The sequence below is a fragment of the Meles meles genome, chromosome 20, assembly GCF_922984935.1.
Source record: "Meles meles chromosome 20, mMelMel3.1 paternal haplotype, whole genome shotgun sequence".
Taxonomy (NCBI): domain Eukaryota; kingdom Metazoa; phylum Chordata; class Mammalia; order Carnivora; family Mustelidae; genus Meles; species Meles meles.
This window is the reverse complement of record NC_060085.1, coordinates 57,295,892-57,309,321: the sequence shown is the minus strand read 5'-3', so window position 1 is coordinate 57,309,321 and position 13,430 is coordinate 57,295,892. Positions and strand designations below refer to the sequence as shown.

At 52.8% G+C, this 13,430-nt stretch overlaps 1 protein-coding gene across 1 annotated transcript in view; it reads right to left on the bottom strand.

Annotated features, from left to right (window-relative positions):
- Window positions 1-12,121, bottom strand: part of NUP210 (nucleoporin 210) — a 104,804-nt gene extending 92,683 nt beyond the window's left edge. The window contains exon 1 of the mRNA XM_045990659.1: window positions 10,744-12,121. Within this exon, the coding sequence (XP_045846615.1) occupies window positions 10,744-10,919 (176 nt within the window). The 5' untranslated portion in view covers window positions 10,920-12,121. The remainder of the gene's footprint in view (window positions 1-10,743) is intronic.
- Between the last annotated feature and the right edge of the window lie 1,309 nt (window positions 12,122-13,430).

Genomic DNA, 13,430 nt, shown 5'->3' with positions numbered 1-13,430 from the left:
CGGGGACCACGTAGCCTTGCCCAGCGGTACTGGCAGCTCTGAACACACCAGGGAGCCCCCTCTCTGGTTGTGTCAGTCCCCTGTGAGGGACAGTGCACCGTGTGCCACGGGAGCTAACACAGGGGCCACACGCATCCTGGGCATCCTCGGCATGTGGCATCCTCAGGAAGGGTGGGTGTAGAGTCGGAGCCTGGGACACAACAGGGCTTGGAGACAGACAAGCACTAATGACATCCGGAGGCAGGTCTGCATGTGGGCCTGACAGCTGAGATGGCCGCAGTGTCACCTGCCACCCACGGAAGCCAGGTCCCTGCTACCACAGCCCAATCGTTTGCATACAGCATCGTGTTCCGCCAAAGAAACAGGTCCTAGCTCGCACGGCTTTTCTGCCGCAGAGCCCGCCTCTGCCCCCCAGTTTAAATTAACTGCCACTCCGCAGAAGGGATCTGTGGTGTTCCAGCTTGCACATCCGGGGTTCCTCTGTACCTCCCAGCTGGCGCGCAGCAGGTCTGCCCCACCGTCCCAATACCAGCACCCCCGCCCCCTGCCCAGGGCCCACAGGACAGGCTCCAAGGGCTCCCCGGAGTCCCCGCTGCAGTCTGGTAAGCAGCCCTGGGTGCCAGTGACATGCCTCATTCTGTTCTCTCATCTGGGGCAGTCTGCTTGCTGCAAGGGCACGTCCTAAGATATTGGAGTGACACCTGCTGTTTGACCTTGGGCAAACGATTTAACCTCTCTGGGCCTCTGTTTCTTCCTCTACACACTGGAATAAAAATAATTCCTGCTGCAAAGGATTGGGGTGATTAGGTAGAGTAGAAAACACAAAGCTCTCATCACGGGCTTGTACATAGTAAGCTCCGAAGATCAGGCAATAAGAGGAGGTTCCCAAAGAAGGGGTCTTTGGTGCAATTCTGACCACAAAAACTTTGCTCTTTTTTTTTTTTAAGATTTTATTTATTTATTTGACAGACAGAGATCACAAGTAGGCAGAGAGGCAGGCAGAGAGAGAGGAAGGGAAGCAGGCTCCCTGCCGAGCAGAGAACCCGATGCAGGGCTCGATCCCAGAACCCTGGGATCACGACCTGAGCCGAAGGCAGAGGCTTTAACCCACTGAGCCACCCAGGCGCCCCAGAACTTTGCTTTTTAAAGAAAGTTAGACAGGCACCTGCTGGCTCAGCTGGTGGGGTGTGTGGCTCTTGATCTCAGGGTTGTGAGTCCGAGTTCCAGGTAGGTGTAGAGATTAAAAATAAATGAAGGCAGGCAGACAGGCAAACAATGCAGGTCCTTCCATATCGTGACCATTTATGCCTCACCCTGTCCACCCCTTTCCCCTGGTCTCTGTTGTCGGGGCCCCCACAGCAGCTTCATCAGGGGCCCCCCATCCCCAACGGCAGATATCCTCAGAACCACAAGCAAAGATTCAGGCCCGAGACAGGGTTGCTGGCCCAAGGCCACACCGCTGGCAAGACCCCAAGCCACTGCACTTGGCGTCTAACCTCTGTTCGGAAGCCCGCCCCTCCTCCTCCCCCTTGCTCTCAGCTCTAGCACTCCATTCCTTTGCGGCTGCTGTTCCTGCCACTTCACCCGCCCTGCACCAAGCTCTCCCACTGCAATGACAACTCTTCCATGGACCCATCCCCAAGCCTCCTCCACCCCTCTCCTCTCAGCACCCACAGCCCCACTGGTCCTCCTTGGGGGAGGACCATTCCTTCCTTCATTCACTGAATCCATTTTCACTGGGTCATATGCCGTATTCCAGGTACTGTTCTAAGTGTTGGGGATACACCAAAATACAAAATACATATAAATCCCCAACTTCATGGAGCTTACGTCTCAGTGGGAAATAAGGATTAAAAAACAAATTATGTAAATATAGGATCTTACACAACAGGGCTAGGGACAGACATAAAGTAGGGATGGGAAAGGCAGGAGGGTCAGAGGAAGCCTATCAGAGGGGATGACATATGAACACAGCCTTAAATATCTCTGAAAGAGAGGCAGAGGTTGGCTTTTCAACTATCTGGGAGAAGAGTGTTCAAGGCAAAAGGATCAGTAAGACCAAGTGGCTCAAGGCAAAGCCTCAGCAGCGACCCTCTTTCTCGTCTGACTTCCCTCAGAGACAGTATGAGCACAGAGCCTGTGGCACGTTCATTTCTTGCCCCCGCCACTGCCCCTAGCACAAGACTCTGGTACGAGTTCCAGTAGAGGTCCTTTATCGGGTTATAGATTCCCTTCCATTCCTAGTTTGCTACAGATTTTTATCACGAACAGGCCCTGACTGCTCTGCACCTATGGAGACAATTAATTACATGGCTTTTCTTTTAACTGTACAGATATTGCGAATTACACTGCTTGCTAATGTTAAACCAACCTTGCATTCCTGGGATTTACCCTGGTGGGTCATGATGACTCATCCCTCTTTTTAATATTTTTCTGGTTTTGATTTGTTATTATTTCATGAAAGAAGTTTGTGCTTTTGGCCCGCGGATTTCTTTTTCTTGTAATGTTTTCGTCTGGTTTGCAATCAGTAGAAAGTTGATGATCTCCTGAAAATGATTAGGAAATAACTGCTCCTGTCTCTTTCCTGAAAGAGTTTATTAAAAAAAAAACAAAAACTTGTACTACTCCTTCCTTAAATATTTCATAGGATTTACAGACAGGCCACCTGGGTTTGGAATTTTCTTTAGGAGAAGGCTTTTAATTAAAAACTTAATTTCACCAAATGTCCTAAATGCAACAGGAGGCAAGGATATCATGCCCGTAGGAGACCTGTGTTGGATTTTGGCTGCCCAGCCTCTATCTGCCTCTCTCAGTAACGGCACCCAGCTTTTCCGTGGGTGCTGCCTCTCTTCGGCTCTCAGACCATAAGGCTCCAGAATGCTCACACTCCTCCCAACACTAGAAGGCAGGAGGCTACAGTCTGGCCAGTCGACTCTGTGCTCCCCTGACCAGAGAGGGGCTCAGACCCTGGCACATGCCCAGGTAAGTTAGCCAGAATGGGCAATGCGGCCTGTGCCCCACTAGACTTAACTCTGGGGACTGTATGGCTGGACCTGTGACCTTGGCTCCCAGGAGAACACCTGGCCAAAGCAGAGACACGAGGACTGAGAACACAGGTCCTGCTGACAATCATGTAAACCCCTGCAGGACAGAAGCCGGAAACAAATTCTGCCAGGGCTTCCGTTTTGGGGAGTCAATGCAACATTCCTTTGTGTTATTTAAACTATTTTGGCTTGTGTTTCCTGTTGCATATAGTCAGAAGAGTCTAGACAAAAGAAACACCCCTGACTGAATTCTTTAAGGCTTATTGCTTGATTTCATTCAGACTACTTTTTTTTTTTTTAAACAAAAAAGAAACAAAAGCCCCTTGCATTTACTAGATGCTTATTCTCTGTCAGGCACAGAGCGAAATGCACCCCAAATGTTTCATTTGCTTTGAACATCCTATTAAAACCCCCATTTGGGGGTCGCCTGGGTGGTGGCTCAGTTGGTTGAGCCTCTGACTTGATCTAGGCTCAGATCTTGATCTCAGGCCCCGCGTTAGGTGGGGAGCCTCCTTAAAACTAAAACAAAACAAAAAACCACCTGATACCTGAGGAGACCTCTGCACGGGTATTAAGTCACCAGCCCAATGTCCCATTTCTAGAAAAACGGCTCAGTCCAGCCCAGTCCTGGACCCCTGGTCCGGACAATGCCTTACTCCCTTGTGCTGAAGGCACAACTATTAGAAACAGGGCCAAAGGCCTCTGGCCCCTACCTGGGGGCTGCCCATGGGGAGGGCCTGGGCTCCCAGATTCTGTCAGAAGATGGCCTCAACCTTCTCCTGAATCACTATCCCACCTGTATCTTTCACACTGCTTTTGGAAAGTGTCACTGGTATTAAACCAACTACTGGCCAACCCCAGAATCAAGCTGGCTTAGGGGTCAGCGACCTGGTTTTGAACATGGCTCTTCCAGTCGCCGGCTCCTGATCCCTGGCTCCCCAATTTCGCGGTGAGTCATCATTCTTACCAAAAAAGGGGTTTTGTTTTGTTTTTAAGATCAACTGGGGGAAATAATACCAAGAGATTAGCAAAAAACAACAACAACAACAACAACAAAAACCAACAACCTTGGTTCTGCTATTTTGGTTCCCGTAGCCACACATCTGCATTTCTGCCCACCTGTCCCCACCACTAAGGCCCCCTTCTTTATGCTGCCCTTCCTGGTCTAGTCACAGCCAGCGAAACTTTGTATCTTATCTGTTTCTCATTTTTTTTTCTTTTAAACAGATGCTTCTTTAAAGAAAAAGTCCTTTAAAAGGAAACCGTGTATCGCTAGTGTACAGGGAAAGCCCGTATCATTTGCCATACATCTCAGGTAACCATAAAAACAAACATGAAACAAAACCATGTTGCTAGACTCTGGGGGGCGGGGGGGAGGTTGCGGGGGCAGGGGGGCATCGTTGCCTGCAAAGGTTCTGGGCCCATCTGCCCGCTCTCAGGAGACAGGCAAATATTCAAAGGTGTTCTGAAAAGCAGAACGGTGGTGGTTTCCAAGGGCCATGGGGGGAGGCAGAGGGGGAGTTCCTGTCTGATGGGAACAGAGTTTCAGCTGAGGGTTATGGACAAGTCCTGGAGGCAGAGGGTGCTGAGGGTGGCACGATGGGGACAGCGTAGTTCATGCCACTGAACTGGGGACTACAAATGATTAAGATGGTAAATTTTACATGTGTATCTCACCACAATTTAAAAAGCAAACAGACAGGGGCGCCTGGGTGGCTCAGTGTTTTAAGCCTTTGCCTTCGGCTCAGGTCATGATCTCAGGGTCCTGGGATCGAGTCCCGCATCAGGCTCTCTGCTCAGTGAGGAGCCTGTTTCTCCCTCTCTCTCTGCCTGCCTCTCTGCCTACTTGTGACCTCTCTCTCTGTCAAATAAATAAATAAAATAAAATAAAAAAGCAAACAGACAAAAAAGGCGAATAGCATACTGGCGCCAGAGATAAGCTTTAATTTTGAGCAACTAAAGGACTGACAGTGGATTTCCAAAGGGTAAATCTCACCCATTCCCAGTGTGACCCGAGGGCCACTCACACACCATATGTCCGTTGGGAGCTCTGGGGCCCCACTGCCTTGCGGCGGGGCGTTCCCCGCTCCTCAGAACACAGGCACAGGAGCTGGGCAGGGGAACCCAAGGACGTGGGAGGCTCAGGCCAGAAAGCGAGAGTCCAGGAAGGGGAAGTGAGATGCACAAAGAACAGGGGTGAGTGGGTGGAGGCAGAAGGAAGCACAGCCCCCCGCCATCTACCTGCGGACTCCGGCCCCTCCGCAGCAGGGACAGGCCTGTGGGGACGAAGCCACCCAGAGAGGCTGGCAGCGCAGACCACGAAGGAAGCAGGAAGAAAACAACCCAGGACCAGGTCAGCTCGAGTCAACAGACACTTGCCTGCGGCAGCTCCCGCCGTGGACCACGGGAGGGAACTGAGCAAGGCCCCAGCAGCCCTGCAGGCAGCCTTCACGGCGGATGCAGAGCAGAGAGCAAGGCCCTGAGATCCAGCTGGTCCCCAGCCACCACGGCCCAAGTCCTGACCCGGGCAAGCCCCTCCCTGCCTCCTCACCACAGCCCACAAGGTTCCACATGGCCTGGCCCTGCCAACCTCTCTAACCTCGCCCTTCCCCTCGCCTGGCACGCCTTCTCTGTGCTCTGCCGGCGAGCTCTACCAGAGGCCCTGGCTGCTGCCTGGGGCCAGTACCCGCTCAGGTCCCAGGTCAGCTCCAGAAAGGGCTCTCCCGGCCAGCCCATTCAAAACCACACCCCACCGTTTTCTGCAAGACTCACGGCCCGCTGTTTTATGTCCATCGCAGACTTATTGCCACAAGAGACGCAGCCATTGCTTTCATCTGGGGTGATTCTTGAACCCTCCCAACCAGCTCCAGGCTCCGGGGAGGTGCCATCTGCTTCTTCGCTATCCCATGACCCAGGACCAGAACGCTGCCTGGATTAGCTCTAAGTCACAAATACTCCTCACCTGGAAAGTGGGCCCCAGCTGTCATCGCTGATCAGTGCTGCCCCCCACCGCCCTCCACAGGGCATTTGGGCAGGATGGGTCCTCACAGTGAGCACTGGTGGGCCTCCGGCTGAATTAAACTCACTTTTGGGGTTAAGCTTTCGCAGTGTAAATTTTTTATTCTAATGATAGTGCCTGATTCTCCAGTTTCCCCGGGGTTCTCCTGCCTCCTCTGGCAGAAGACAGCCAGGCGGGATGACTTTCCAGCCAGGCTCGGTGTGTAGAGGGGTTTTCAGGAAAGCCAGAGGAAACCCTTCCCCTCCCCCTTTCTCTCCCACGTTCCCCAGGCTGTAATGGGCCCACTCCGCTGCTTCCTTCCACGAGGCGGGGGGCAGGGAGGGAGGTGCTGCTGGCCTTGGACTTCGCACCGCTACAGGTCAGCAAGGACAGAGGGACTGCTGGCTCTTTCAAACCCACGGATTCCCAAGGGGGATCTGATGTGTGTGGGCCACAACACACACTGAAGACAAGCCCACTGAGTGGGGACCCATGCAGCCGGTAGGGCTCCCATTTGCCTCCCCAAGAATCCTTATCCCCGTGACTGAGAAGGGCACTCTGGTTCAGGACCTAGACACTCCAGGCAGCTCTGGGGTGCCCTGGGGAGAACTTCCAGAGCAGGAAAGGTGGGGAATTCTGGGCATGGCACTTCAGTGGGGGTTGGAGGATGCCCTTTACCAGGCCAACCACCTCCCCTCACTATCCAGTCAGACACCCCCGGCCAAGAGGCCTGCTTCACCTAGAGGCCCAGGAGGTTGCACAACAGCCCCCCCCCCACACACACACACCCAACCAGGAAACCAACCGAAGACACTTTCTCCAAGATGGGGCAGTGCACTGGGGAAACCAAAACACCCTGGGACTTCAATCACAGGGAAAGGCATGGGCAGATGATGGAACAGCTACCAAGCAGAATGGTGCTCAGACACCTAAAGCTTAGGAAGATAATGAAGCACCGGAGGAAAATACTTGAGTCTTAATGTGAGCTGGTGGTTGGCGGAGGAGGGTACCAAGGGGCCCACACACCAAGTACAAGCTCCAAGGGCGAAAAGCTGTGCCCACAAGAAAGCCCAAGTGGTGACGAGCCCTGTAACAGTTGAAAGATTATGGTATATTTCTCTTTTTCTCTACTTTCCCAATTTTCCATGTAATGTCATTTTGTATATAAAACAAACAAACAAAAAAGACCTAGGGCACCTGGCTGGCTCTGGCTCGGTTGGCAAAGTATGCAACCCTTCATTTCAGGGGTCGTGAGTTTGAGCCCTATGTTAGGAGTTAAGACAACTTAAAGATAAAATCTTAAAAAAAAAAAAAAAAAAGACCTAATGAACACTTCCAGTAACACAAAATAGAAAAAAGGATAAACTTGTCTCATATAACCAGCAATGCAATGGGAAGGATTCAATCAGCATCCAGCAAATGCATCAGAGGTCACAAGTCCCTGAATGTGGTGGGAACGGGGGCGTCCCTGTGAGCTTCCACACAACCCAGAGACTCTCGCCACAGCTCTTCCTCTACCAGTGACGGGGTTAGGCCCCGAAAGACCCAACCTAATACCGTTAAGTCGAGGGGCGCCTGGGTAGTTCAGTTGTCAAGCATCTGCCTTCAGCTCAGGTCACGATCCCAGGGTCCTAGGATCAAGCCTCACATCGGGCTCCCTGCTCTGTGATTCGGCTTCTCCCTCTCCTTTCTCCTCCCCCTGATGTGCTCTCTCTCTCTCTGTCAAATACACAAATAAATAAAATGTTAAAAAATCATTAAGTCTAAAGTACCTTTAATACACCAAACCCCCCACTGCCCCCGTGTGGGAGCCTGGCCTACACTAACCATGCTGGGAACACTGACGTCTGCCTACAGTTGGGCAGAATCCGCTAACACAAATCTGTTTGATCACAAAGTGCCGAGTGTATCATGCAACTTACTGGATACTATGCTGAAAGTGAAAAACAGAAAGTTGTAGGAGTACAGGATGGCTGTAAGGGTATTGGTGACCGACTCTGTGATCACGTGGCCTGGAGCTGTGACCGCTGACACTGCCCAGGGTCATGGGAAAGTGTACTGCCAGCCTGGGTAAAGAGCCATACTCAAAGTTCCAAGTACGGTTTCTACATTCGCCCATCGCTTTTGCACCGTTGTGCAGTTGAAAAATCTAAGTGGAACCGTTGGTACTTGGGCGTCACCTGTGCTTACGGGACATCACACAGAGCCCCTCCTTTTCAGAAGCTCAGAGGACAATGTGGGTAGTTCAGACTACATGGATCTCTAAGGCTCCTAGGGCCCGAAAACTGTCCGATTATTTGATGCCCTAAAATCAAGAAATGGGAAAAATGAGCTTAGAGCCACTGGCTGAGACACAACGTGATTTCAGTCATCTCGGAGCCTGGCCCCCAATACAAAGGAGTGGGCAAAAATTCCCCCAAAGTCCAGGAGGGTTTTAATTTTTTTTATATTTTGGTCTTCATCTCAGACTTAATGATGAACTTCTTGGATGAAGAGGATGTTTTTCCTCCCAGGTTTAGATAACTGAGGATACACAGCTTTGTCCGCTTGCCAACTCTTAAAAACCTCCAGAGGAGATTCTTCAAAAACTAAAGCAACAGAGGCCTCAAGTAGGAGCAGCGCTACTAAAAATAAGTATTTTATGCTTGATTGATGGGAGATTTTCCTGTGAAGGGGAAAATCACAACTCCTCTGAGGAGACGCTTAAGCTAAGCAGTCACACATTTGCAATAAAAATTATGGATCAGATGCAAAACAAGTTATAAGGTATTAGCACTTCTCTGATGCATGAGAAATTAGGACTGCTTCCCCCCCCCCTTCCTAAGCAGCTATACAAGCAAATTAAAAACCACCAGACTCTCTCAGAAAAGAAAATGTACTTGGAGGGGGGGGGGGGAGGTTACTTCGGGGGGGGGGGATGCAGCTATAGAATCTCAAAGGAAGTTACATAAAAATACATCCAAAGGGATTCATTTGAAGGCAGCTGTTTTTAATAACTGGCTTCCTCTTTCTTGCCCATATATCAAGAAGGACAGACAAGTTCAGCCAGAGAACAAGCACGTATCTCCTGAAAGTATGGACTAAACAGCTCATCATCCCACACAAGACAAGGCCTTAGTCAAGGATACAGAAAACCCTAAGCCCAAGTTCAGCCTCTGATACCCAGCCAGGAACAAGACCCCTCCAGGTGCATAATGCACTAAACCCAAAATACAACTGGCTAACATAGCATGACCTTATTTCAGAAGGCTGACTTTCTGAAAATAAATAGCCTCAACTACTGCTATTGAGGAAGAATGCTCCTCTGAGCCCTGGGGACCATCCTTGCATATATGCACAAACTGATATGCAAACAGACCTGAAACATACACGCACACATTTGGTTCTCTGTAACAGTGGAAACACCTCGGTCAGTTTCAACACTGACCAGGCATCAAACAGGTAAAGAAAGGGAGAGGCAAAGAGAGCCTCCTTTCATCTGTAGCAAGGTGGGGCTGTAAGTGTGGGTGGGGCCCCAGTCACACCCAGGGCTGTCTCCAACCCGCAGGAGTAAAAGCTGCATTCTTCTCAGACGGCTGGACAGAAGGTCTGGACCACATCACCCTGCCCAGCCAGGGGCCTAGCCAGGTCTCTCTGTCTAGGCGGAAATAGGGGGAGAAGAGAGGCCTCTCGTTTCATTAGTTTCTGGGGTTTCCAAGATCCCACCGCCCCACAATGAATGTAGAATTCCTGAGTACCCCCAGGAAGCCAGGAGGGGAGTTGTCGAGAAAAGCCCAAGTTTTGAGCATAAAGCCTAACCCCACCCTAGACAACGTGGGGTGAATCACCAACCATTCCTTGCGTTTCATTTTTCATCTGTAAAATGGGCCTCTAGGATTTCCTACGCAACACCTTTCATCAAGGTTTATGTTCCTCCCAAAGAGGCTTAACATCGTATAGGATTCTTCCCACACATGGCTTTCAGGCTTCTCCACAAACCCAGTTCCCACAACAGTCCGGTACGGGGCATGAGTCCCCAATCACTAGACAAAATCAAGACACTTGCGTCTCCAGACTAGGGCCTCGACCACCTGCTCCCCGGAATCCTGGACAAGGGGAAGTAAGACCACGTGGACCCCCCCATCCCTGGCGCTCCAGTGCTCTCCTCTCCCTATACGGGAAGTCCTGAAGACCCCCTTTCCTAGTAAGGCCTTCCTGGGGCCCTCCGCAGCATCCGACGCAGTTCCTCATGTCAGGCGGACTCTTGCGCCCCTCCTGGCGCACAAACCACAAACAGCTAGCGGCGGGCAGGCCCCGCTGCCTTCCAGCCCGAGCGGCGCGGAGGCCCAGGCCGCGCCATGCGCAGTGGCGGCAACCCGCGAGCACGCCGCCAAGTCCGCCGCGGCCGGTTGCTCCGGCCGGCCCTGACCGCCTGGCCGCCGCCCGAGTGCCGGGGCAGCGCGCGCCGGCGCACCTGCTGCGCGCTGGCTTGGTGGGGGCGCGCCCGGCCGCCCTGCCGGCTCCCCCCTCCTCCCGCGGCACCCGCCCGGGCCCCCGCCCTGGCCCGGAAGCCGCGCGCGCCCGCAGGCTCCGCCGAACCAGTCCCGGGAGCTGCGGTCGCGCTCTCCTTGCGCCCGCGCACCTGCAGCGCGCTCCCGCCCGCCGGCCTCCCCGGGCCCAGGGCCCTCCCTCCCTCCCCTGGCCGTGGGCCGCGCGCCTCACCAGCGGTAGCAGCCCTCCGAGGCCTCCAGCGTGAAGTTCACGCGCGTGGCCCGCGTGAAGGGCAGCAGCACTTTGGGGATGTTGAGCTTGGCCGCCGCGGCGGTGGGGCCCAGCGCCAGCAGCACCGACAGAGCGAGCAGGAGCAGCGGCAGCCCCCAGCCCCGCGCCGCCGCCATCCTCGCCGCGCTTCACCTCCGGCGACCCGGCGCCTGGCCGCCCGCGCGCTCCCCCTCGCGCCCTCCTTCCCCGCCCGCGCGCGCCGGGCCAGCAGGTGATAAGCGCGGGAGGGAGGAGGCGGAGCGAGGACCGCGGCCTAGGGCCACTTCCTGGGCCCCGGCTGGGCACGAGCGCGGGAACTGAGGGGGCCGAGCCCGCGGCGACCCCACCCCCGGCCTGGGCCCGCGCGCCCTCGACCACGCCGGGCGGAGGGAGGCTCTGGAGCGCGCGCGCCTTGGGCCACGCAGTGCGGGCGGGGGAGGGGGGTGGGTAATGAGATGGGGCACGCGCCCCGGGACACGTGGGGGTGGGGCCCGAGCCTGAGCCACGCTCCGGCCCGGAATGAGGGGCTAGGGAGCGCGCCCACAAGGAGTTAGCCTAAACGCGCGCGCCTGCCGGGCACCCCTTGACCTCGGGGGAATCCTTGCGCAGTTTTCTGGTTTCAAACTCGCTGGCTGTTACCGGGCGCCAGTGTGGAGCCTTCCAGCCGTTGGTGCAGTCATTCATTCGGCTGTGTTCCGCGCCTCGGGCGATTGAGCCGGGCCTGGGAGAAGGGCAAACGAGGCCGCCGAGTTCCCGTGACCATGACAGTGCGCTCGGTCAGAGTGACTGACCGTCAACACGCAAAGGGACAGGCACCCCTGAAATCTGGGATGCGGAGTGCCGAGATGCCTTTCGTCCCGGTCGTACTTTACAGAAGAGGGACCTGGTACCATAAACAGCAGCGAACCGCTGAAGCACTTGAAGGCCGGCAGGGTGCTTCCTCCCACTTGAACCTCCACACAGCCTTGCCAGAGAGAACTTATGATCCCCATTCCTCCAGGAGGAAACGGACTAAGTGGCCCAAAGATCACCCAACAAGAAGGGCAGCGCTAGGGCTCTCAGATCCCAAAGCCCTTGTTTTCTGTGCTACACCTGCTGTCTTCTGTAAGTCCTAGGGAGGTTTCCAAAAGGGTGGATTTAGGGCCAATACTGCCAGAGCACACTCTGCCCACTCTCCCCTCAGTTCAGCATCACTGAATTCGTCTGCATGCAGAAATCTTAGCTCTTAAATGCAGTCTACATTTTGTGCTCTATGGTTTGTAGAGGTCTTTGTCCTGACTTGCATGAGCCGTGGGTTCAGAGGCCACAACATGCACCAGTGCCTCTAAAATGTTCATCTATTGCACGCACGGGGGAGGGGGGGTGGAGTCTAGTGGAAGGTCAGGAAAGGGGTGGGGCGAGGGTGCACCAGCCCAGCTCTAGTAAAAGGTTGAGGAAGTGTGCACTGAGTTGTAACCAGAAAGGCACACGTTAATGCCACTGCAGGACAAGATGCTGAATCTCAGTCAGGCTGGGAAGGCTTCTTGGAGGTGGCCGCCACTAACCTTTTTGGGATTCAGAGAGGTGCACATGTGTGTGCTTGCCTCCCAGGCTTTGGGATGTGTTTTGGGTATGTTTTGGGATCAAAGCCTTAAGATCTCAGACCAGGGACTGTGTGCATTAGGGGAAACTAGATCCCAGAGCTGGGAGGCTTTCCTGGTGTAGAACCAGGTGCTGTAGGAGGGGGAAATTCCAATGGGTTCTCTTCTCTGAAGAAACAGAGAAGTCAGTATGAGGAAAGCAGCACCAGAGGCGAGATCCATGAAGAAATTTCAGTGTTCTTGTTTTCACATTTCATTCATTTTTGAGTAAGTAACACAGATGGTTTAAACTAAAAAGGCCCCAAAGGGGTCCCCAACAGTGACTCCCACTCACTGTCGCATAACTAGATGCCCTTCCCCATAGGCAACCAGTGTTTTCTGCTTGAGCGGAGAAATTGTGGATGTAGATACATATCTATAGATCGATATATCTTTAGATCAATATATCTATATCTATGCACTTCGTCCCAGTTGTACTTATATATAGAGATTGATATAGATATATCTATATAGAGATATATCAACCTATAGATATATAGATAGATCTATATCTCGATAGATATCTATATCTAGAGAGATATAGATAGATATAACCTCATCATTTCCAATTTTGCCCACTTAAATTGGCAACCAGGAGAAAGGGACTAGGCAGGACATGAGGGGACTGGAGTGTTCTGGCCATTAGGATCATGAGTTGCTGTGCCCCATCTTTCCAGATGTTGTGATTACTGAAATCAGGAACATGGTTTTTTTCACAGGTGAAATATTGTGATTGTAAAATATGACAATTAATTCACTAAAAACAAACATACATACTCTTGGCCACTTATCCCAGAAAAGTCAAAATTTATGTTCACCAGTAAAATGTCCATAAAATGTTCATAGAAGCTTTATTCAGAGTAACCCTGAAATGGAAACAGCACAGAGGTCCTTCCATGGATAATGGTTAAAGAGACTGTGGTCCACCCATCCCATGCAGTCCTACTCAGCAGTAAAGGAAAAAGCTAATGATACATGGATACCTCAGATGACTCTCCAGGGAAAAACAGCTAATCCCCAAAGGTTCCG